The 26,897-nt window shown below is 41.3% G+C and overlaps 1 protein-coding gene across 3 annotated transcripts in view; it reads right to left on the bottom strand.

Moving 5' to 3' along the window:
- NRXN3 (neurexin 3) overlaps positions 1-26,897 on the bottom strand; it is a 908,017-nt gene that overhangs the window by 860,003 nt on the left and 21,117 nt on the right. For 2 of the 3 annotated variants that reach the window (XM_058806340.1, XM_058806341.1), the window contains exons 2-3: positions 16,081-16,098; positions 5,983-6,012 (exon numbers count right to left, since the gene is read on the bottom strand). In XM_058806340.1, the coding sequence (XP_058662323.1) occupies positions 5,983-6,012; positions 16,081-16,098 (48 nt within the window). Of the gene's footprint in view, positions 1-3,670; positions 3,683-5,982; positions 6,013-16,080; positions 16,099-26,897 lie in introns of all 3 variants that reach the window. The other variant, XM_058806342.1, reaches the window with a different exon arrangement.

Raw genomic sequence — 26,897 nt, 5'->3', positions numbered from 1 at the left:
CCTCCCCAAGTACAGGGGATGACCACTGCCCTGGTCCTGCTGGCTACACTATTTCTGAAGCAAGCCAATACAAATCTTAATGGTGTGACTGGTGAAAAAGAACTTGAAAATATTTTCCTGATCAGTAAGGTCCAGTCATTTCCTTCTATTCGAGCCCACAAATGCTATTTCATTTTTCCTGTGCCATTACCTTCAGGTCAATATTACTGAACATCTCAATGAAATAAGAGCCTCATTCTTTGAGAGCAATGCTAAACCTTCCAAGACTTGAAAGACCTACTTCAGTTAAGAGCAGGTAGGACCACAGCAGATAATCTGATTTTGCAATGCTGACTATTAAATGGCAGAATTGGCAGTAGCCTTTGGTCCACACAATATGCATTTTAAAAGATCCCACTGTTTCACTTCTGTCTGACAATTAAGAAAAAACCTACTTCATACTGGAACTGAGAAGGCAGCTGTGTAGTTCACACTGAGGAGGGAAGGGAAGGGAAGGGAAGGGAAGGGAAGGGAAGGGAAGGGAAGGGAAGGGAAGGGAAGGGAAGGGAAGGGAAGGGAAGGGAAGGGAAGGGAAGGGAAGGGAAGGGAAGGGAAGGGAAGGGAAGGGAAGGGAAGGGAAGGGAAGGGAAGGGAAGGGAAGGGAAGGGAAGGGAAGGGAAGGGAAGGGAAGGGAAGGGAAGGGAAGGGAAGGGAAGGGAAGGGAAGGGAAGGGAAGGGAAGGGAAGGGAAGGGAAGGGAAGGGAAGGGAAGGGAAGGGAAGGGAAGGGAAGGGAAGGGAAGGGGCCACATGGCCTTGGAGAAGAGCCAGCAGTCTGCAATGCTTGCTACAGGGTGTCCCATGCACACCAGAAACCACCTCCCTGATCACTCCCTGTGTCAGAGAGGGCATCTTCAGTTCTTTGGGTTATTGGCCCACTGGAGTCAATGTGAATTTTGCTATTGCCTTCAAGACCAAGGACTTAATTCACTAAATATAGGAGATTCCCACCATGAATACAGACAATTTTCAAAGGTGATATGAGTCTCAGTAGAAGTCAGATCCAAACCAAGAGTGATGGTAAAATAAAACCTACATGGTGGAAGGTAACAAAACAGCAAATAACCATTTCCTTAACAAAGACTTTCAAGAGAACAAATTATATCTAAGAAGGTGATAACACATTAACTCCAGTAGCAAATTAAAGTTGGATATTTGTCATTTCCTTTGATATCATTTACTTGTGGGGAAGCATTAGGGAAGTAAACTTAATATAATTGTTCCTTAATTGCCAGTGCCTCTCCAGAAGAGCAGTCATATTCAGCAATTCTTGCCAAACTAAACAAAAGTCCTTGCTCATCACATATTTACCTCACCTCCATGACCAGTTCCATACCTCAAATAAGAACTCAATGCATTTAACCTGAAACTTTAGCTCAGGTTAAAATGCAGGTAATATCCAGGTGCTTGTCTGTATCTCAACTACTCCAGCCATTACCCCAGAAAACCTACACTTCATCTTCTTCAATTTTCCAGGAACTTATTAAAAAAAAAAAAAATCAAATTTCCTGAACTTTTTAAAAAGGATAGATGCAGAGAAAGCCTATTTACTACAGTGGAAACAACTAATCAAGCACTTGCTTTAAATGATGAATGCAAGGTCACAGACCACTATATGCTGTAAAGAAGTTTTATGAAATCAAATACATCATATCCAAAATTAAATCAAATACATCATATCTTTTGGCTATATACATGACATGAGACAGAGTTGTTGCCAGTTTTTACTAAAAACTACTAGAATGTCAAAAAAATATGAACCTTCCATGCAAGCACTAAAGGCATCTGGTGCCACTTTCTCTGTGAGCTGAAGGCCATGTGTGGGTTCAAAATTATAGTCTGAGCCCTCTGAAAGGAATGCCATTTTTCACACAGACTGATGGTTCTCTGACAAAGTCACTTGCTATAACTAGAGCTAAAAACTACACATAGCTGGGAAGTGAAATTATATTGCCGCTCAATGACACAATAAATTAATTTTCAGTACATATTAATTAACTGTGGACTATAAGTTATAATCTTCATGCCTACCAGCTCAGTTAGAAGATTTGCCTTGGAGAAGACTTTCAGCTTAGTCCTACACAGGCTGGCCTGAAGCATAAATACCACCCAAGAAAAGAACATGAACTAACATCACACAAGACTTGCCCTGATCTACACTGACCCTTAAACCACACTAAGCCATATATCAGCTAACTGAATTATTGGCAGCTGTGTTGAGGCACTGACATTTTATATGGTCTGCTTAGAGCTTCAGGTTCTCATATTTTTTTTACAGTCTACATATGTGATTAATATGTTCTGATGTTCACCTCTAACTGAGAAGATAGCTCTGAGTACAGCTTAGATATTACCCTCCATCACCCAAGTTTGGAGAGAACAGAAAATGAAATTAATTATTGGAATATTTTTTCCAACCTCAAAATAGAACAAATAATATTTGTTACATAATGTAGTCCATCACAGGGAATTCAACAATACAATATTGTTAGAACAAAGCTGAGTATCAGAAAAAGGAATCATACAAATTAAGGTGTTTGATATGCCTTTTTGCTCCCTAGAATTCAGATATTACAGAAGTAGTAACTATTGAGCAGAGACTGCTTGTGCCTCCAAGGAAAGTTATTATGAACAAATCCTCTGAGCTCATATCCCTCCCAAATTCATAGCTGCACAACTAGTCATTTCATTCCCCAGTGTCTTACTGGCATGGACACAAGCAACATTATCCAACATGTTCAAATCATGGTAATAAATATATCAGATTTTTCAGTAGTATATTCATTGGAACAGAGTAAGCCTCAGCATAACAAAACCTTTTAATCTTTCTCATTGGAAAATAGGATCAAAACCAAGATTTTTCTCAAGCCATATTTATAACTTATCAATCAATCTTTACTTTTCCTTCCAGTCCAACTAAAGGCCCATAGCAAGCTTGCAGCATTTTGCCTTTTTGGCAGTTCTGATAAGGGATGGATGACTGCCCCCAGCATGCCTAAGCTGAGGTGTGAGCTCTGAAGAGCAAGCTGGAGCCCCAGAGCAGACTAGCATGCCCTGTGCTTTACTGGGCTGCAAAGGAAATGCACCTCTCTGCTTAGCAGTCCTGATTATTTCTGCTTCCTCTGCAGCTTTTCTGCAACTCAATTTCTCTTTGAAAAACACCTTTGCACTAACAGGAATAATGGGAAGCAGAGCCAGGGGAAGAAACAACAGCTCACAAAACCTCCATTGTTGAGTGGTACTGGACATGCCCAGGTTCTGCTGCCACTAACACCAGTAGAAAAACTACCAGAATTGGCATCACTCTAGAGCAAGTGTCAGCAGGATGAGCCCACTGGCCTGTGGCTCTATCCTTGGCTGAACCTTTTGCACCCCAGCATCACCAACTACACATGGCCTGACACTGCACAGTCCACATTTAGTGTGAGTAGGGAGAAAATAACATCTCTTAGCAAGGCCTCAAAGCATTAATCTTAATAAATATTTCCTCCATAATTCAAGACAAAAGATTGTTAAGAGACTTTTAAAAATAAAAGATTAAGTTCCAATATGAAACGCATTCATAAAAATACACTTTGCCCATCAAGAAACATTTTACAAGCAATGAAGTCTCAGAAAGAATGTGATCTCTACCTTTACTTCTACCTACAGACAGGAAGGTGTGCATCCAGTTAAGAGGAGGAACAAGAGAGGTGTCCGCCATGGAGGAGGCAAAAGAGAAGAGAAGGAGGAAACATAAAAAACCCAGAAAAATACATCACCAGCCATACTTAGAAAAACAAGGAAACGAGCAAATTTATCTAGCAGCCAAACCCAACAAAACACAATGTCAAGGGAAAAACAAGAGACACACCACAACTAAAGCACAAAGCAAAGCTTAAACCACTGACAGTACAATCAGCAGCTGCCTGGTTAAGCTTTAATTTGATTTTCTACTGAGAAATGCAAACTGCTCATGCAATACCACGCCAGTGATATGCCTCAATCCACGTCAAATTCAAAACAGCAAAGGCAACAATAGACTAGGACAGGAAAAAAATAAATCTCATGGTAATATATTTGCTAAACACATCTCACCTAGCAGAGCTAATGTATTTGTATATAATGTTGACATTGCATATTTACTCACACATATACATTTACATATTTTTATATCCATAATATTTTTATAGGCAGTAAATATTTATCAAAAGGCAATATCTGTGAGTTTGCTGGCAAGAAAAGAGAAGCCACTGTTCCCTGATGTGTTATAGATAAACAAGGGTGGCTGAAGTTGCCAGAAGCCAGTAGTTTTTACATTTTTGCCAGATGAGGGAGTATAGAAAGTGCTGATGACTGGCCTGAATAGGTCATGTAAGTCTTCATGAGCCAGCTGGGTTGTACCTTGTAATTTAAATGTCCAAGTGCAACTGTTTACATAATCCAGTGCTAAATCACAGACTACTACAAAGAAATGTTCCGTGGTTTTCAGAATGAAAGTGGCCATCAGCTGTTCTGATCACTTTCCAACATGCCTTCCTCTGCCAAAACAGCTTGCCATACTCAACTGAATCCTGAAACTCAGTGCTGAAGGTCCTGTCTGCTGGATGATCCTTCAATAAGCACAACCTGTGAGCCATGAGCCCAGCTGAACAGTAAGTGGGGACACAGAAGGAGCTCAATGCTTTCCAGAGTTTAGTCAAATGCTCCACATGCCAAACACCATGGTCTTGACACACATCTATAAAGAGCCCAATTTTCCTACTTCTCCTACCATACAAGGATGTTATGCAGTACAGAAACTCTTAAGTAAGCCCCTACTTCACTTCTGGTTGTTACCTAACCTTTCATGACCTCAGAGCAGATATCTGCCTTGAAAAATAAAATAAAAACTGATTACGTCCCAAGTCTTTCTACATTTCACTGAGATACATAATGAATCTTTAGCCTACAGTGGCACTATGCACCATCTTATTCCTTGGACTGTCTATCCTCAGATACATGCTAACTTAATGGCAAAAAAGCTTTTGTCTACACATCTAGTCTAAGAAAGCCTCATTGGGCTTTAGAGTCAAAACTTACATTTTCTTCCCCTAGGCCAAACACTTGGTCGGGTTTTCCTAGTGTACCACTACCACTTGCACACACCTTGCATTAAGTCTTAAGTTGTTTCACTTCTGCATTCACAAGAGCAGAAGGCATCAGGAGTGCTGCTCACTCCTGTGCACCTGTGTCAGTGACACCGGCACTGTCAGAGACAAACAGAATCACAATTCTCCTTGCTTTACCTGTTCTCACCAGCTTCTTACTCCACATCTTCACAGTGCAAAATGGGACTAATTATTCCATCCTGTCACAGATTATAGATCTGTACCTCTGTGCAGGCGGAAATATTAAAATGTGATCTCTGATCTGGGCCTGGATCCCATTTGTAGCTCAATATGGGGTTAGCCCTGTTGTTCTTCTCAACCATTTTGTTCTGTATGTATTTGAGTAATCTAAATTGCAGACACAGGACTTGCAGGCCATTATATGCAAATTTCCTCAGAATTTATAATGAGTTAGGATCATGCCACAAGGGTTATTAATATACTTTTTGTAATAATTGTACTCTTAAAATAAAGACCAACATTGAGGTCTACATTTAGTAAGCAGAAGTGGGAGTCATTACAGCTGGCACAAGAAGAAAGAAATGGCAAAATAAAGTAGTTGGTGGGCTGCATGGAAGAGGGATGCATACATTTTTACCTTCCATGGAACCATTTCATGCTCCCTCCTGGGCCACTGAGTCCCAGATTGACAAGAAGCCTTGGCTCATGGGACACAGAGGCAAAAATGCAAATGGCTTGACTGGCAGTGTATAAGTTTAGTTGCTTTTGTTATGCAAAGCCCAGCCCAGAAATACAGCAGGGACAAAGCTTCTTCATGATCAGTGATAGAAACAAAGAAAAAGTGGAAGGACTTACCTTGTTCACCCATCATCAGGTGTGAGAGGCCTGAGAGAGAGAGAGACAGAGAGAGGAAGTAAGAGAAAAAGAACAAAACTGAAAAAGAAGCAGTAATATCCATGCACACTGGTCACAGTCCAATACCTATCAGGATTGGAGCTCACATACTTGAACTAGACCAAGTATGGCTGTAGCACACAGGGCACAAACATTAGCAGGCATTGCTTCCCACACTGAGCAGGAAAGCATCTGTCACTGGTAGAAAAAACCTGCTGCTCATTGCAGAATTGTGTCTGAGGTTCAGCACATCCCTGGGGTGGCTCCAGAGGCACTGCACACCACTATAGGTAAATGGGCTATGGAAGCCAAGGTCTGTAATGACAGTCTGCAGTGAGCTGCTGTTCCTCTGGAGAGATATACAGAAATAACTTCTCCTCAGCTAAAGACTTTAAATTCAAGATTGCAGTGGTCAGTAAAAGGGATGCCATGATCACACCACACCTGCTTCAGATGAATCCTCTGGTCTAAATGCATACACACACACACACAAAGCTATCATTATTGAACATGTGGCTTCATAATGTATTTTTAGGAGTCTATCAACACTGCTCACACTTACTAATTAGACACCAGTACACCAGACATAACAAGGACTAAAAAAAAAAATCACCTGTAACCTATTTAAATACACCTCCACACCCTTTCTGGGAAGAACTTCAGTTTCCTCAGACAGTGTGCTACTTTATGGCTCTATAGCCAAAGCTACTCTTCAGTTTCATTTTTGAAGGTAAAGCCAGAAGGCAGCACAGTTCCTCTGAGCAGAGACAGTCATTGTCAGCTCTGCAGATGAGGCTTTAGTGTTTACTTGGGCTGCTCCACTCTCTGATAATTCTTTCTGGCACAAACCTTGTTTGTTCCAATCTAATTCTATGTCTAGGCCAATTTTCAAATAGGTTTACTGTACTGTATTCATACAAATATTGTTTAGGTATTTCTGTGTACATATCCATGCCCAAGACATTAAGCATGAAGTGACCCATTCATCAATTTTGTGACACAAGACATCACAGAACTAACATAACAAAAATTAAGTCCTACACACTCAAGCCATGAGGGACCCCTTTCATACTTGGTTCCCTGACCAAGTTCCCGTAGCTTGATTCCTTCTCACATCTCCTACCTCTCGTAGCACTTAATATGGCAGGGCCTTCGATGCACATACACACCCCACACCCATATTTTAAGTCAGTTTCTTAATCAAACAGGGCTGTGACTTTTTAATTTCACAGAGGCTGAGAGGTCAAATGAATTTATTAGAATGAGAATTTTCAACAAGCAGCATGCTAAGTTTGAATTTGTTTATTCCTTTCTCTTTTATGGTTTTCCTTTGCGTTGGCTGAAGAAATCTAAAATCCAGATCATCCTAAGAGTATGTTCACCCACAGAGAACTTCAAGCCAGATAAGGGGATTAATAATTGTACAGTCTAAGGAATGCAAATACCTTAATGTTCTTGAAGATTATTGTGGATTTAGAAAAATAATCAGAAACATAACATAGGTTTAGATTCTTTTAGGTCTTTTAGCTATAAATAAACCTAGCAGATTTGATACTGTAGGACACTTCTGGCTTAATTTACAAGATATAATTCAGTGAATCATTTGCTCTGCTAGGAGAGTGGGTTGAATTTTTGTCTCTATTTATGGCTACTGACCCCATCATTCTTGACAGGCAAATCTTAGGTCTGATCAAAGGGACACTTGAAAGTCACCATAAAAGGCAGGGAGACAAAAGTATAATTGTTAGGGACCCATAATGCACAGAATCCCTGTACCAATGTCAAAAAAAGTGAAAGGGCTAGAAGGTGTCAGCATGACATGCAGCAGAAGCTGGCTGAACAGGGAGGGGACACCAGATCCAAGGTGGAAATGGGGATCCTGAGGCCTTGTACACTGTGGGAAAGGAAGGTCACACCTAAGAGGCCCAGCAACAAGTGCAGCTACTGGGGATGGCAGGGAGTTTTTCCACTTGGACACAAAGAGAAACCCCCAGAGAAGGTTCAAAGCAAGAGTCTACATTAAACACCATAAATTACTCCAGAAAAAGATCCATTTTCTCTCCACCAGCCACACAGGAGCTTTAAAAATCTCAAAAGGTCAGGAAAGTCAACACCCCTTTGTGTCCTTATCCCCAGAAGGCCAATGCCACGTGCCCTGTCTGTCAGGCCCATCAGCCAGATGCATCCCCACAAGCCCTCTGCCCGAGCTGAGGAGTGAGCACACCCCCAAAGAAACACAGTGTTGTGGCCCCTAATTTGGCCTTGGTTCAAATACCTGTAGAAGAAAGTATCCCTAAGAAATATTCTGGCATTTTTGGCTTCTTCACAGATGTGAAATACCGCAGCAGCCATGGAACTGGTACTGTATGTACCTCTTGATCTTCTAGTCCCAACTCGATCATGAAAGCAAGGAGATTAATGAAAAATAATGCCCTCCCCTCCTCAATGGCTATTTTTTTTTCCTTTTTTAAAATAGGAAGAAAAAGGAGGGTGGACTTGGAGACAGAACAAAAAAACAGTATTGTATCATACGTTGTCCATAGACAGAGACCCTTATTTTCACAAAGAATACCAACAGAATTCCAGATTCATTATTAGATAAAATAAAAATATAAATAATGAAATAAAATATCAGCTTTTCTGATCTTAAAATATTCCTGCTTTGCATTTTAAGTAAGAGTGAAAATGAGTGTATTTATCTCCACGTAAATGTCATTAACAACCAAAACCTTCAACCACTGAGATATAAAATCTGTGACATTTGCAACATGTGTAACAAAGGCCTCAAATCAGTCAGAGTAAAATCGACGTGGAAAATGTGGACTGACATAGTTGTTTCACCTTTACATCAGTTTCAAGACATGACAAGATACTAAAACAATTTTCAAATCATAAGTCAAAGCCACCTCAAGGTGGAAAGCAGTAACACTTACTATTGGACTGTAAGAAACTAATGTGGCATCCAACAAACCAATGCAAGAGCTGTACAAATTGTTCAGACCTGCAAACTAGACCAGCTTTTTCCAGATCAATGGGGACACCTATCACCATGCACTATTTGGGCAGCAGTCATAAAACACAAGCAAATTTTTCAGCAGGCTCAGGATACAAATGAACTCATTAGGCCTCAATGCACATTATTCACATATTTTACCATCAGAATGTTTGTGCCAATAGGCATCCCATTTCAAAACAATCCTATAAGAAAATCTGATTTTCCACCTAAACCCAGGTGAAACACATTTTCCTTTGAATCTTGGATTTTTTCAACAAGAAACTTTGATTATAGCCTCAGCTATAAGAAAAGCCAGCCAGTGCAGGACTTGGAAAAGGCTGATAAAAACTTGCATGAGCTCTAGTAGCCAAGGGGTTTCATGCTTTTTCTAAACCAATTTAGTCGTCTTTATAATAATTTACTGGCTGGACAGAACTGCTGCCCAACAAAATTGATGTGTAGTAAGTAGTCTGGAAAAGGTTTAGGAAAACCTCAGAATAAATGGCTTATCTGCCTGTAAAGAAATTTTATGTCCAAGTCAAGAATATGGTGACTTTCTATTCCTGAACTTCAAACATGAGTGGCAGTAAGGACAAGCGCATGGCTTCAGAAGAAAACTCTTGACAGGTTTTTTTAGATAAACATCTGCTTGTACTCAGCCTCTCGAGGCCCAGCTTCTTTGAACATTCAGCAGTAATGTGAAGAGAAAGCAGTCTGTTTCTTCAGAACATCAGTTTGTTATTAAAATAATATGTCCATTGCTGAGGGCAGACAGACCCAAACTCTGCTCCCTGGCCATGATTTATGCCTGCCACAACTGACTTTTCCTATTTCAGTCTGGGAGGTTTTTTACTATTTCTTTAACCTATTACCTAATCAGTATTATTTTCTTGAAGTTCAAAATTAAGCTCCCTTGATTTCAAAGAAACATTTCAAACTATTTTTTTTTTAAAGACTGTAAACCCTCTGGTTTCTATATCAAAATAGTAAAATTAAGTGGCTCTAATTGTTCAAAGTACCAAGGGCTAACACTTAGGAAGCCAGAATGACATTTTTAAAAGTAGCTTCAGAGTACAATGATATGAAAGAACAATGCAGTTAAACAGCAGTCCTCATCTTTAAGGGTTTGCTAGGGGCAATTTTCAGTGTGGAGGAGAAAATATGGGAAACCTTGGAAACAGTTTGAATCCTGCTCCCTCCCACCCCATTACTACTTAGCACTTAAAATGGAAAATAAAGCTACAAAACATAAGAAAGTGAGGATAGCACAAAACACAGCTGAGAGTGACAAGTGATTGCAGCAACAAAGGAAGATAGACTTGTTCATCTAGTTAATTATAGCTTGTCCTGTGCTACTGGGCCCATGATCTGGGGGTGTGCACGTGTGCGTGGGTGTGCACGCACTGCTGAATTGCTCTGTTATGGCAGGCAGCCTCAGTATTTCCCTTTTAATGATGCTACCAAATGATTAGCCCAAAAGCTCTTAATGAGTGGGAAAAGAGACTGCCAGGCAGCGGCAACCCAGATTGCCCCTGGGGCAAGTTTGCCCAGAGAGGATTTTTTTTCAGGGTGTCAGGCTGCATGACCCATTCAGACAACAGCAGGGCCAGCTGCAATGTATGTCTGAGATAGGACATCAAATCCTCTAGTCCAGGATATGCACAAAATCCTTTATGCCAAAGCTGAAGAAAGAAATCATGTAAATCAGGGACTCCTCCAGAAATAAAATGACATCCACTATAGAGAAGAGCACCCAGATGAGTACTGGAGTCTGTTGTTTTCCTCTCCTTTCTGAATATCCTAAAACTAGCAGTTCCTTAAGAAATAGGCTTTTCTCTACTTTGAACCTCATACCCCAGCTCTATTGGTAGTTCCCTTTTCTATTAGGGAACAGAGTTGACAAGATCTTTGTCTTCTACATGGTCTTCATAAAACAGGTATCTTGAGGTTCTCAAAAACTAAAACTCCAAGGAAAATTCCATAAGAATCCCCAGGTATCAAAAAAGAGGACATTCCAGCAGAGCCAAACGATGGGACTCAGAGGAAGCAGCAAAACTCTTGTCTCAAGAGATGTGAAGAATGGATAAAGAAGCAAAATCATTCTGCAGCCTAGTTCAGACCTTTTACCTGCTAGACAGGTCAGCTCTGCCAAGAGGGTAACCCGATTTCTGGGCTGCTGCTGTACGTGGGGCCTTTTCCTTCTAAGCCAGCAGAGCAGTAGCACAGGCTGGGGAGGTCAGCTCTGTTTGGTTCAAGCATGACACACATGACAGCCAAGGGGCTGCTCTCAGGCCCCAGCAGCGAGCCCAGCCGGGAGTGCAGTTTGTTATTGTAGCCTCAGGCCCACTTCCAATCCAATTACACACAACAGCTGTGCTAGCTCCTCTTTCCCATCCCCTTTGCTCCCTCTGCTATGTAATTCCAGGATAGGTTTTGTCACTATCAGGGGCAGTGAGTCAGGGTGAATGGCATCTACTTTGAGTGATCAAAGCAATAAGAACATGAGACAGAAACCAAAGAGAAAATTGTTTACTCCAATGTCTATGGAAGCAATAGTGAAAAAAACATATATCCTCTCTCACTCCCAGCAAAAACAGTATTCTTCTGTAAGTATTTGCATAGGAAGGGCTAAAAACATGGTGGTGTATGAAAACAAACATGCAAGTGTTTGCAAGGATGGCCACATGCACAAGAGAATGTGAGAGTGCATGTGCAAGACCTGAGAGTGAATGAATTTTATCCAATCCACAAAATGTGCATCACTGCAAATCAGAGCACCTGATCAAGTAGGTGCAAAAGTTGGGAAAATAACTGTTAGACGTGGAATACAATTCTTCAGCTTAGCAAAGATATCTCTGACAATATATATGATTGAGATAAAACCCCAATTGAGACAGAGCAGGTGAACAGGAATAGATTTTTCTTTATTTGTGGGCAACAAAAGAAATAGAAGTCACTGGATGAAATTCTCAAGTAACAGGTGTAGAAACAACTGAAATAAAGTACTTTCCACATTTCAATGAATAAACAATGGGACTTGTTATCACAGGATACAGTAGAGTTAAAAAATACAAGTGGATTAAGAAAAGCAAAGACTGGATATATCCAGAAAAAATATGCCCATCAGTGACTGTAGAACACAATCTGGATACAACATCGGGTCAGGAAGTCCTTAAAATAGTAATTACCAGGAAACACCAATGTATTGAGACAAGATCTATGCTATCAGAGTTTCTTAAACTTCCTCCAAAGCATCTACTTTCATAAAAAGACACTTCCAGGATAGAGGAATTCTTGCTCTCACCCCAGTGATTACTACGGCCCTATTTTTACAAATGGGTTTGCATGCAACTAAAAACATTCACATTCCAGTGTAAGAAAATCACATTAGGGGACAGTACCTGTGCAAATGACATGAAAGTCTCAAAATAATGGTGACACCTATGAAGAACCTAAGCTCATATATACTGGCTTCAAACTCCTAATGAGTGGCACTGACAGTATGGCACAGATGGATTCTGACTCTGACCTAGTACCTTCTTCAGACAGGAAACTTCAGATGGGCTGAAAACCATCATTTTCATGGCCCAAAACCAGAGTTCTTCTTTAAGGAAGCAGAAGCCAGCATACAGGTACTGCTTAAATGACCCTATGACATGGAATAAGGGAGATCAACTATAACAGCAGACCTGAGATGAAGAAGGGAAAGAAGCATGTAAAGATGGCTTTTGAAAGATTAAAGACCTGGATCAAAAATGTGTGAATATGCTCATGCTTTCAATGATCTCTGTGTCTTTATGAAGCATTTGTTCAGGTAAACAGGACTAATTTTTCCTCTGGGAACTACCTAGGTAATATGTCTGCTTGACTTTGTCCATTCAGTTATATGCAAACCTAGTCAGCAGTAAAATCATGACAGCCAAATGTCCAGAACTTAATCTCTTAGCCTCCTCTCCATAAGCATTTAAAAAATCTCTACTGCAATAGGAATAAGCATGATATGAATAGGAAAAGCACTGTTTAAACTCTGACACCACCCTACCTAGGTATCAGTAACTGCCTCCATAATAATCAAGGAACCATATTTAGTTCTGTCTCCTGCATGTATCCTTCCACTAAAAAAAAAAAAAAAAAAAAATTAAAAAAAAAGAGAGTGAGGGAGAGACAGGAGCATATAACTTTCTCTTTGATCTATTGGCCTTTTTCCAACTACTTATCTTTCAGAATCTATACCACTGGTAAAGAATAGAAGGTGCAAAGAAAGAAGCAGATACTGTGCAGAAGTGACAGAGGCATTCATTCTGGTCTGTGCTGCATACCACTTCCCAGCCAGGCACTTAACCTCTGTACTAAGGCTCTTAAACCCCATAATATTCAGCCCCAGCAGTCATACCAGGTTGTGAACGAGAGGTGAGGCTGTAGCTATAACCCCAAAGGGAAAACTGAAGTACTAAAAGAAGCTATTTCTCCTCTACACAACACAGCGAGTCAGTGACCCAGCCAAGTGCAGACAGCAACAATCCCAACTCTGTGGCACTGTTCAAAACGTGGTGGTGGTGTTTTATTACACTTGGAGGAAAGGTGGGCTGACATCTGACAAACTTCTTTTATATGTGAAATAAGCCAGATGGGATCAAGTTGGCTCTTGAGAAGAATATGGCAATGAGCCCCTGTTGCTGGAGTGTCCTTCTGCACAAGCAGAGACTTCACAGCCAGGAAAGGCTTATGGTACACATTTCTGTTTACTTTAAAAATAAACAACCTCTTTGCACCTTGGAGCAACTGCACCCAGCAGAACACTGTGGTGCCCACTGCTGCCAGCCCCAGCCTATTCACAGCTACCTCCTCTTAGTGGGGAATTAGTTCGAACCAGTCTATTCAACAATAATGAATACTTATTTAATCAATGGGCTCTTTACAGCCCTTCTGCTGCCTGTGGGTAGTTACCACAAGCACATAAAATCCCTAATTTGTCTTTCAAACAGTAGATGGTTAAAGTAACCATTTTGATAGGGGCCTGAGGCTCTGTCCTTGCAATATAGATAGCTGGATGGCCAAATAGGTAGAAAGTGTCTGCATAGCTTGGCAGAGGAGAAGTGCAGAGCCTAGCTCCCCTGGAGGTCCATGTCACTGCACAATCCCACAGCAGTGCCATATCCCCCTGAGGGTGAGAGGAGCAGAGAGATGAGACTGCCCAGGAGTGAACAGTGACAGAGCCTTGTAATGAGGTATGGGTAATTGTCAGAGTGAAAATATACAGATGATTGACAGAACACATGAAAAAGCATTCATATGTCACTAGAAATCCACATGTGACTAAAATGCCACATGAGAAAGCACATACCAGTCCTGAAAACAACAACATGTGTATGAGCAATGGCAAGAACAAAAAATGCACATCCAAGCATATAAATCATGAGACTACAGGGCAATAGGGCAGAAGAGCACAGTCACAGAGCAGAAGGATGGACTGCTCCATGGTGCCCACACTAACAGCAGGACAGTTCTGTACTGAATGTGCCACCTCTGCTTGGGCTCCTACCAGTGATGCTCTCAGCTCCTGTACACTGGGAGATGTCCCTGATATTAATTGATATATATTATTATTATATGCTCATTACTGGCATAATATCATGTGTCCTACTGGTAGAGCATAGCAAGGCCATGCTTTCCCAACTCACTCATCCTCCTCTGCCACACACATCAACATCTTCAGGATGCTGTGGAGAGAACTGTAACTCGAAACCTTTGGTGTGTGTCCTGTCAGATCCTGCCCAGACAAGAGGAAACAGGAGTTCCTGGACACCTCAGACTGGGGCAGAGCTGGTACAGTTTCAGCCTCATAGATAACTGAAAAGATTGTACATCAAAGTTAACAGAGCCTTTCTTTCCAAAGGGTGCCAGGTGACATTTGCCATTCGGCCACTTCTGTTCCCCCTGCTGTTGGGTGAGATGCACACAGAATGCAGAAAGTCTCAGCAGAACAAAAAGGTGGCTGATAAGAGAAGCCAAAAGGCTAAATATGCCAGGAAAATACCCAAGTGACAGGCCCTCCCTGCATCTCTCTGAAATGATGCACAAGATCTGATTATCCAAGTGTAGAAAATAAGCAAATTGAACAGAGAACACATTCCAGATCCAGATAACTCATTCCAGGTTAGGTTTAGCAAAAGTTATGCAGGAAGCTGAGAAGTAAAAGAGCTTTGACTTACCCACTATCCCATTCCAGTCAGGGCAATGATAGGTGCTTTCTTGGGCTCTCATTTCCATTTAACATAACGATAAAGCAGATGGAACTGCCCATGTGTGAAGAAAAAATTCATTTCTAAAGTTTTATTGGCAACAAAATGTGGACTAGAGTAAAGTAGCCTACTCCCCCTAACACTTGTAGCTGAAGTTGGGGGACCCTGATCCTCTCAACAATGAGCAGCAATCTGAGGAGGGAGGTTTGGAGTTCTCTGTGGTAACATATGCTGTTGTGGGAGAACTGCGCATATAAACAAGCATGTGAAACACATTCATTTTTCCTTTTAAATCATTTGTGCTTTAGTGGGAATAAAATTTTGATATCTAAATAAGATCACACATTCAGATTCAGCCAGAAATATACTCACTGGTTTATAAAAATGTAAAATAAAACAACAACAAAAACCCCTTTTGTTAGTAGAACTGAAATTCAACATGTTATCAGTGGGAGTAGCAAATGGAATAGACTGCAGTAGGAGAAAGAAAATTACTAAACTAGATTTTTATGCCAGACTACACAGAGATGTATCAAAAATAAATTGTATATAATGCAGTTTTCAATGCCAGGTTCAACTAGTAATACAAGCAACAATTCTCAATGTAATTTCATTAGGAAAGCATCCCTTTAACTGACCAACACAATGTAGTCTCTGGAGAGGGAAGTTTGTGACCTTTGCTATGATGAAGGCCTTCTTTCAGCAAAGCCTGTGCAGTCCAGACTTTGTGATGTCCAGCAGGAAGCAGGATGAGACCTGACTTGGTAACTTACCACCACTCCTTGAGGAGCAGCCTTTCAGCTCAGCAAAAGTAACACTTACCTGGAATATGATTGACATCTGTCGAGGTGTGTTCATGGCAAGCAGAAGGGAGAAAAGAAAGAGAAAGAAAGAGAAGAGAAAAAAGCCATTAGAGATGCACACAGCAACTCAGCATCCTTGCATGGAAATCAATTTCATGCAAAACCAGAAGTAATTAGGTTTGTTTGAAGGCCACCCATCTGCATCCAAGCACGCCACCATGCAAGGGAGGAGGCACTGGCTCCCTCTCCACTGTGCATGTAAAAGTGAATCCAGCACCATATCTGTCCGGAGAGAGAGTTCCTGGAATCAGATAGAATCAAGCCACATCAGTTCCTGCAAGAATATTAATTAAAATATTCTATGTTTTTCACACACACAAATGCAAAAGAGAGAAACAAAAACCAACCTGCCTGCAGAAGGCTTCTATAGCACATAAATTCAAGCAAGTTTCCAGAAAAACAGAAATTACCTGCTCCCCTTTTATAAGGGGCCATGTGAATTTATGACCATGTGTAAGACATACAACATAGTCCCAAAGTTTAGAAGAGAGTCCATTCCTTTTCATTCTTTCTGCCCACCATCTTCCAAAAAACATCCTTCATTGCAGACAGTAGTAGAGGTGGGGGAGAAGGAAGTGTGCCAGAGCTCTGCACATGTTGTCTTTCTCAAGATGCTAAATTCAGAAAAAGTGTCATTTGGTACTTTTTCTCTCTGTGGTATAAGACCACTTTTCAGAATCAATCACATAAATTTCAAAATAAGTCATTTAAAAAGGGAGGAGCAAGACTCTGTAATTCATAGCATTGATAACAGGGAAGGCATATATTTGAATGTACTGTCTGTTTTGGGCAGAGCCCACCAATCCCAAAGAAAGTACTTTAACCAAATGCTTCTCATAACTTTTTTAGCATCCCAAGTTTAGTCTTCCTCTGAATAAGCTACACTTATCATAATAACAAGAGGGAGGATCCCATGAAATCTCATAGGATTAGATTGATATCTTCCTTACAAGAAAGCCCTCAAAAAAAAAAAAAAAAAAAAAAAAAAAAAAAAAAAAAAAAAAAAAAAAAACCTTGCTTGTGGAAACAGAGAGGCCAGGTCCACAGAAGTCCATGGACGACATTCTCCCCTGGAACTCGTACCCTTGTCCAGGAGTTGGGCTGGTGGAGTTATCACCTTTGCAGTAAGGCTTCAAAGAAATACAGAAATGATTTGAACTACAGATCCCAGACTACTTCTGCCACCAATCCAGGAGCATGACATACTGAGTGCACTGGCTTCACACCAAGGTCTAAGGCTACATTCTCCTTCTCCCAGTGTGCCCTCCAATTTCCATCAGTATTCCACCTTCCTGTCCAAACCCACTGTGTTCCTGTGAAACTGGTTGCAGCGGTGAGTGATTCCCTTGCATGCTGCTTCCTGCCTATCACTTTTTAATGGCTCCAAAACCATTTGAGGAAAAGTCTCTGTATAGCATCATACATATATCAAGCTGCTCTTTCCTAAGGAGGTAACAACCTAAATAAAACAATGCACAAAGAGGGGAGGCACTGTTGCATCAATTTATTTAAATTCCATAGCTTTTACTAAACATATATGGCAGATCTGATGTGAATTATGCTGCCTTTCCTCTTTTAGCCCATAATTGCATCTAAGAATCAGTGTCCAGGCAGGCCTAGGAGGACACTAAGCACTGAAAGTTTACCTGAAAGTAATTACTTTTAGGTAGGAAAAGAAAACAAGTGTCAGGTAGCAATGCATGCACTGAGGATGGAAAGCAAAAGAAGGTGATAGCAGGGGCAGAAGGAAGGAGGAGACCCTTAAACACCACTCCAGGATGCGAACATGATGACAAAGAATTTACAAGTCCACTGCTAGGAGCAGTCTTAAGTTGATGTGCTGCTTGGGGAAATATCAGTGGCAGTTAGAGATGATCACATATCCCAAAAGAGGTAGAAGTGATTACCATAAGGTACTGCAAATGTTTCTGATAATGCAGCATCCACTTTAAATGGTATCCTAAGCAGGTAAAAAGTCCTTGACCCATGTTGTCCCCTGAGCCTCCCTGCACACCTGACTGTGGAGCAGGCGCGGCTGCAGCCCAGGGTACCCTTGGGGGCCTGGAACAGCAGGCAGCCTCACCAGGGTGTCTGTGCTCCAGCAGGAAATCTGGGGGGTGGTTGGGAAATAAAAAATATCAGCAGATAGAAAGGGCAAAGGAAAGAGCTGGCCACGGGGTTAGCAAGGGATAAACACACTAAGCAAGTAAGAGAAGAGGCAGTGGGCTGTAACTGATACACTGCTTGAAATAATATTTACTTAACTGTGTGAGAATTAAATAGGTCATGAAGGTGTTAACCAGGGAAATGATGAAGTGCTAAAAGCTAACATAAGCATCTCTAAAATTGAGTTACTCAATGGCAAGTAACAGCAAGGGGATTTCTTTTTACCTGTTTTTTTTTCCTGTGCCAATGTCCCTAAGAGCAGGCATGCCCCATCCTGACTGATTTAACTCTTAGGGTTTTTTTGCTGTACCTTTTTTTGTAAAGTTTCCACCCAAAAAGATTTCTGTATACACTAGTTGCACCACTGAAGTCACTGTTTGCATCTCTGTGACACTTCCACAGTACTTACGTACATGGCAGCCCGAGTCATCAGTCTTCCCATACTAAATGCAGAAGGAATTTCTTGTATTGCAGACACCCCCCCCATGTGGTATCTGCTGGCAAATGCTGATTTCCAATGGTGAAACTACTTGCTTTTTAGTTTTAAACAACAAGAGAAAGCACTGCTTTCTTTGCAAAGACAAAAAACATTACACAGAGCCGTCAGTTGTCACAAAAGACCCTACAATAAATACCAGTGTGGCATACAAGTGAAACTGCCATGCAAGTCACAGACTCACAAAGCACAAAATACTCTGGGTTAGAAGTGACCCACATGGATCATCAGGTCCAATTCCTGGCCCTGCACAGCACCATGCCCAAGAACCACACCATGTGACTGAGAGCTTTGTCCAAATGCTCCTTGAGCTCTGTCAGGCTGGTGTTGGGACCACTTCCCTGTGCAGCCTGTTCCAGTGCCCAATCAATTTTTTTCACCTGGGTGAAAAAAACATTTTTTAATATTCAATAGAAGTCCCCATAGGAAACACCCCCCCACTTTTGCAGTGTGGAATGTTATTCCACTTTGGTTTTCACAATTAAAACTGTGGTTGCATATATTGACAAAAGGGACCCACCATACCTTATGGCTGGTGGCTCTACAATCAGGAGGCATCTAATGCCTCAAGAAAGGTAAATGACAGATGGCATAGAGCTAGTGTGACCAGATTTGGGGACCTGAGATGACTCTCCTTCAGACCCTGTCATCTGAGATATTCTTTCAAATTCTCTTGATGTTTTTGTGTTTTGTTTACAATAGGACTGTTTGAAACATGTCCCCATTCTCTCCCTCTTCCATTAGCGCTACCTTCCTGCACCCACACAGATCTCCTCCCTGCCACAGGCACTGAGGAGGCAGAGCATTCCAATAAAAGAGGAAGCATGCAGAACTCATGGCCAACAAAAAAATGCAGTGACCATGGGACTGTAGATGGAGGTTTCTCCACTTCCTTCAGCTCAGAGCAGTGCAAACACAGAAAGGTCTGCCTCTCCACATAAGACAAGGCAGAGCTTGCTTTATCCTATACACAGGAGTCCATTTATTGCTCCTTTGTAAAGGCTGAGCCGCAAGCCAGCAGTGTTTGCTTTTGTTCTTTGATGATAACAGCTGTGTTGAAAGAGGGATCAGCAGGGCTGCTGCCTTTGTCTGGTGCAGCCCCAGCCATCTATCTGGGTGGGGTGGAGGATGAAGGGGAGCAGGGGGAACAAAGCAAATGTTATTATAGTTCAGATCATTTCCACGCCTGTACAGGAAACATCTGAGGTATTTTTCACTCTAACATTTTTAACACAAAGTTTAGCAAAAAAGGGAAGGCATCATGACTGCACACTTCTCTCTCCAACTGGAAGACAAGGACAATACAAACTTTCTGAAGGCACAAGCCCTACCAATACTCATCACCCTGACTTGAAGAGACCTACTTTCACTTCCCTCTCTGAAATCCATTCAATCTTGTCCCCTGCTTTGATGTGCTGTGGACACCTGTCTTCTGGCAGCTGAACTGTGAGCTACTGACTGAATTCACCAGTCACAAACAACCTGGCAGGCAGAGGCATCCTAGGTTAAGTGGAAATAAGCGCCTAGAAGTGAACGGCACTAAAGTTCTCCAGCATTGCTTCAGCATTCTACTATTACTCTCAGTCTGAACAGCAGTGTACAGAGAGGACTGGGGAGCAGGCAGAAACTGGAGAGAGGAGGAAGGCAAAAGCCATAAAACTTAAGAGGTATTTTTTGTCATAGGAGACCCACTCCCAAATGAGAGGAAATCCAGCTTTATACACAAAAATTACCATACTCTGAAGATTATTCAGATATTGACGTCTAAAACAGCTTTTCTAAAGTTAGATTTGGCTCTTATCGTTCTGAAAATACAGAAATGGGTATGGGTAGAATCTCACTGACAGAAGCAGGACTGGTTGAGAATTCAGGCACTTAATTTGACATATTATATATATACATACATACACACACATATATATATATATATATATATATATATGGGGGGGGTGTATCTATACTTCAAAAGATGTGTGATGAGCCAGCCTGAACTGAAGTGTGGTAGTAAGAGATGTCACCCAGTGACTCAGAACTGGGTGATTACCTCCTAAGTGAGCTCTGATGGAACATTTTAACAATATGAAAAGCTGCATTTTTATTCAGCCGGAAACACCTCAAACTGGCGAAAGCAAATTCCTCACTGATTTGATACTTCATCAAAGTGTTAATTTCACATGCTGATTTGGCAAGTCTCATTTGGTCTCATTCTATCCTAACTTGGTCTGTTACGGCACAGATAAACACATGGTCCTACTTCAGACCTCCTACAGAATCTTCTTCTTTCTCTTCGGTACACAGTGGTTCAAAACAATCAGGGAGGGTTACAGCAACTCCAAAACAAATAAGCATCTCCATTGTATAAACACCTTATAACCAAAATCTGCTCAGTAAGGAGATCAGCTTCAAGCATTAGCACATCCCTGGATACAGTGCTCACACTGGACACAGACACTTTGAAGACTGTTGTATTTATGGTTAACAAAAGCTAAAATCTTGCTCCATTGAATCCATAAAGGACTTGAAAATTACTTTAAGAGTGTCATGATTTTCATCCTTCATATTTGCTTAACATCTTTTGTTTTACAGTGGTAGTAGGATGCATCCCTGGTGTCCTTTCATGGGATTAATTCTCTAAATATTGAAGTTGCTAAATGTTTAGGATACTGAAACAAATCCAAGACCACTCCAGCCTGTGATGTCTGTCACTGAGCAACACACTGGGATCATGAAGAACTTCACAGTACTAGCAGGTGTAGGCCTTATTGTCTCACTCCAGAAGAATGGGACCCTGTAATCTGTGTTAATGGAGTGTTGAACACTTCTGATTTTATTCAGTAGAGATAAGTGGTGACACATACACAAACAAGTTCATTACAATCAATTACATTTCTCTGTGTTCTTTGTCCTGTGGGATCTCTTAGGCTGCCAGCCTCTTGGGAATAGTATTCACTTGATACATTGCATAGAATTGCATACATTTGTGGTACTGTGCCTTTGCATAGCTAATACTTGGGATCCCAAAGCACTTATTAGCTGTGAATATAGGACTCATTCATCCAGTACTGAAAAGCAGCCAGCTCTGAAGTGAAAGAGACAGATGTTTAACAGCTTATAGGAACACCATACAGCAGTTTAGCATGTCAGAATTAGAACAACAAGAATTACTTAAAGAGGCAGAATGAAACTTCGCTGATTCTACTAAAAGTGCTGTGTGATTTTAAAGCACTCATGATTTAAATGAGGTGAAGAGATTTGATTTCAGAAGTTATCTAGTTTCAGATCTTATGTGAATTACAGTGATTTGAGGCTGCCAATCCTTTTCTCCATACTGTACACGTTAATGTTGTGGGCAGCATCCCATCTGCTTGGGGTCAAATGTGAGCTCAGCTGACCTATGTCCAAGTATGTCACCTTCTAAAGCACAGGAAATTTGAGTGGAGCCTTTACCTTAGGGGGCCAAGCTTTTTCCTCTCAGGGAACCAAAATACTCAGGCAGAGTGTGTGCTCAAGCCAGCTGGGGAGACATTTGCAAACCACTATGGCTTTGCTACTGTTATGTGGCTATATAGAAAAGGGCTTTCATACCAACGTGGTATGGACTGATTAAGTATGCTTGCTGCTTTCAGAAACCAATGCACAAAGTTACTTGGTTCCAGTAAGAAAAAAAATATTGAAAAACAAATTCCTAATAATCCCTCTAATTAACTCTGTATCATTACTATTCTTAGAAAAAGTTGCTTGCTGATTTCACAGTTTTCAGTGACAGTACCATCCTCTCCCACACATCCTAACAACTATGCTCACATACATCAGGCTACATTGCTGGGGGAAAGTCAATAGCAGACCACTACTAGCAAAAATCCAACTGGAACTTAATTACTCAGTGCCCTCCAAACAATCTGTTGATCTTTACTTAAGCTGCCTAGTGCCCAAGCACTCCAGGATCAAACTTCTCTATGTTTCATCCTAGGTGTTTGGGCACTGGACAAAATAGAGGATTTGCTCCCTGCTATTTAACACTCTCATGCATCTACATCCAGCCAGTTATGTTCTCAGTCTTGTGAGGAACACAAAGATACATAACTATATAAATTCTGAAGGGCAGATGCAAGCAGAAAAAATGTCCTTCATATTCACCACAGAGAGAATGAGAAGAAACTTATAATGATGAAAGAGAAGTTTTGGCATAATGTCAGAGAAATTTGGTAGGAACAGGGTAGTGAGGGTCTGGACTATTTTGGCCACTGAGAGCTTGCCAAAAGCATTGAAGACTATTAAGAAATTGCCAAGCACTGAAGACTAGACAAGTATTTCTCATTAATTTTTCAGATTCACCTGATCTTGTCTTGGAAAGAGTAGTTGGCCCTTATGACCTTTTTCAATTCCATTTTCTATGATTTTATTATTCTAATTCAAAAGACACTCTACCCAGACAATCCCATCAGTAACAACTGCCAGACATCCTAAGCCAGCAGCTTCACTAATGGAGCAGGGCAGACACCAAAGTCAAGCCTCTGACAGCAGAAATGCTCAGGTACTCAGCAAAGAGTCAAAGGGACCAAGAAAAATCACAGTGCCATTATCAACAGCTTCCAGCAATGAGACTGGTGGAGGTTGCATCATGATCGAAATGCTGATCATTCCTTGATGGACTTCTCCCTCCTTGAACTTGTCAGGTCTATTCTGAAACATGTGAAACCGGTTTTCTTTCTTTATTTAAAACCTGCAACTGGGCATCTCCAAACTGTTGCTTTATAAAATACATGAATAAGCACTTTGTATTCAGCATCACCACAGCATTCCTGATTATAAATATCGACCTTCACCTCCTGCTTTAGCCAGTTCTTTTCTAAATTGAAAAGTGTTGGCCTATCAACATCCTCTGCAGATGGCAGCTGTACTTCACCTGTTGTGAAAAGGCACCAATGTTACCTACACCAACACCAGTTTTGATGTTTATCCTGAAGTTAGTTGTACCAGGCCATTTGCATAACTAGTATATTTTAGCACAGGTCTAAACCCATCAAAAGTCCTTCCCTCTCCTAAGTACCAATATGACCAAAACTCCCATGAGAACAAAGTTATTATTCTCATCAGAAGCACGGACTGACAAGTTTATGAGTAAGAAATGCAGGCTGTGTTTAGACAAATCAGACTAAGATCACCCTACTGCTCCAGCAGTCCTTGTACCTCACCAGAGCCTGGTGCAGATTCAGGCCCCTTCTTCTCTTTCTCTTAGCAGTATCATGCCTGCAGTCCTATAAAGGGCATTTATCTGCCTTAAAATCACTTGAAATGCTTGGGCCAAGAACAAACTATAGCCCCTGTGTGCAGAGAACAAAGTATGTTACAGAACAACAGGGACATTCCTGATGGCATGTGCCCAGGTTAGGCACACACTCCACACTGTCTCCTCCACAAGCACTACCATTTGTCCTTCAATGTTCCATGCAAACAGCAAAAATCACCATATGGTTCATGGTACTGCACGTTGGAAATCATAAAGATTTTCTACCTAAGTGGCCACTTGCAGGGAACAAAAAGGGACTAAATGACTTTCCATCCTTTAGCTACAATATTTGTAAGGCATTCTTGTATTAGGACCAGTGGCATGGTCACATAGAAAGTTGTTTTTCAATTTTCTAAGGTAAAGAGAGGAAGATGATTTCTCTTTACTTCCCAGTTTGGATGAAACAAGAACCTATGGCCTTCTAAAAGCATACAGGCATATTTCTATGTCACACTTCTATATCATTACCTAGGCATCCCTGTATCTACTCCACTCTTCCATCTCTGTATCCAGCACACACTTATGGCTGGCAATTCCTGTCCTCATTCAGATTTCCATTCATGGTGAAAAGTCTCACGCTCTTTGAAAAGCCTTTCGAAAACTATTTGCAACATCCCCATGGGCAGTTGCTTCCTCATGTTTTAATTACAATTGAAACTATCTTCCTATTACAAGCCAAATTTTCCCTTGACTTTAACAAGAACTAAATCAATTAATGTGATATTTCAGGGGCCACATCATGTCATAGTAATACTTATTCTTGTAAGCTGGAGGGGACACACAGAAGATCTTAGGGATACAGGAGTATTTTTTAAGTAGTCTTGTAAACTTACATGAAAAATTGAACTAGCCATATGACCCAAGAAGCTAAAACTAGTTTCACTGCTGGCAGTCTGCAATCTGCTCAAAACACTGCAACCAGGCTCATGGTGTTTGACCCTTGTCCACATCACCTGCAAGGCTGACACAAAGACTGGAAACTGAGGCATTGCTCACCATATCCCACAGGAGGGGACGTCTCCTCCCATTGAGGAAGAGCCTGCACACATGCTAAGGATTTTCCTATTTGTCCTGTTCTCAGAACATCACCATGACAGCTACAAAAGGCATTTACTACTGCCAGATCCATTGTAAATTGTGCTGCCTCTGTTCCTTTCTTATCATCTAAAAATGACAGATGGAAATGAACTTTGGCCATATTTCCTATGACATATACATCAATGAGAATATTCAATAAATAGTAACACAAAGAACAGAAAAGGGAGTTAACCCAAGGAGATTTGAGGGGGAAAAAATCATAAGTAAGCAGAGAAAGGTTTGTTAAGCCTATGAAATGGCCCAAGTTATAATCTATTTTCTGTACCCAGTCTTGGAATTAACAAAACAAATCCCTTGATATGTCTGACAGAGCTATTAGAGGGTGTTAATATTCCTCTCAAAGCAATCTGAAAAGGTGGAGCTGGAGGCACAGAATGCTGTGACTAGTCCAGTCAAGCAAGGGTGGAGAGAGAAGAAAGGGATCCCTTCTTCAAACTCACCTGACTCTCACTGTCAACATCGCTTATTCCTGTCCAGCCTACTCTAGAAAGCATTACAAGCTGTAGAACAAAAGGCAAAACCTTTTGGGGAAAACTCCCCATCCCCAGTTCTCAATCCTACATGAGGCAGGAAGAGAGACAGGCACTGTGCCACTGGCTGAGCCCTGGGATGCTCACAGCAGGCTGGGGGGGTCAGGCCATGGCAGGGAGGACATCCTGTATCACTGGCCTCAGAGAACAGCCCGAGCTCTGAAGGAGCAGCAGCTCGTGCAGGCTTGGAGGGCAAGGTTACACCTGGTATTTACCAGTGCCATGTGCCAACACTCTTTGTGCTGCATCACAGCATCCCAAGGCCCAAATGCCATACTGCATCCATCTGCAAGACTTCCCAGAAAAATCAAGAGGTGACTTTTTCTGCCTTAAAAGGGACCTCCAGCAGGCTTTGTCCAATAGCCCAGTTACTGTATTGTCAGTATCATGGTACCTCTTTGTTGGAAGGTCTAAGTAGAATTATTAGCATTTCACCACCAAATGCAGATCATTTAACATTACACACCTCACCAGCATTCCTGAGGATATACATCTGTTCTTGAAAAACAGAGCAAGGCAGCGGGATAAAACTCCTATTTTATTTCTCAATACTGATTATAGCTAAAAAAGAATAAAATCTAGGTTTGTTACAGGATTTAGACAGCATTAATTTGGAATTCAGTTCTGTATTGGGTGCCTTGCAGAAAATATCATATTCAAGGAGTTATTGAACTCGAGCAGACCATGTCTGTTGTGTTGATCCTTGTACTTGGGGCTTCAGAAGCCCACACAACAGCAGCAGCAGTCACTGCAAGAGCTTGCTGGAGTTCCCTGTGCCATGGGATGTTACAACAGAAACAAAACCCTAACCCATCAGGAAAAGATAAGTGATTCCATTTGCTACACAAAATAAAGGGTACTACAGCATGGGAAGGAGGAGGAAAATCCATTCAAGGTGGATGATATCCAAGGTGCATTTGATGGAGCATTAAAGCAGGACTCCAAGCCTCTGAAGTGACAAAAAAGTTACTTACTATCCATATTCTTCTTATTATTATATCTTATTACAATGTCTGTTTTATTACACCATTTGGTTTTAAGCCTTTTTATTTAGATCCAGCAAAATCCCTGCACACTATCTCACACACAGCTGCTTCCAAGCACTATGGGAGGGACTCATCAAAAAAGGCAGGCACAGTTCTGGTCAGTCACTTGGTGCAATCAGGTGCTAAGATTTGTGCTTCAGCAGGCCTCTT

This window comes from Ammospiza caudacuta, chromosome 6, assembly GCF_027887145.1.
Source record: "Ammospiza caudacuta isolate bAmmCau1 chromosome 6, bAmmCau1.pri, whole genome shotgun sequence".
NCBI lineage: Eukaryota > Metazoa > Chordata > Aves > Passeriformes > Passerellidae > Ammospiza > Ammospiza caudacuta.
Note: the sequence above shows the minus strand (reverse complement) of the source record. Positions and strands in the feature narration are given on the sequence as shown.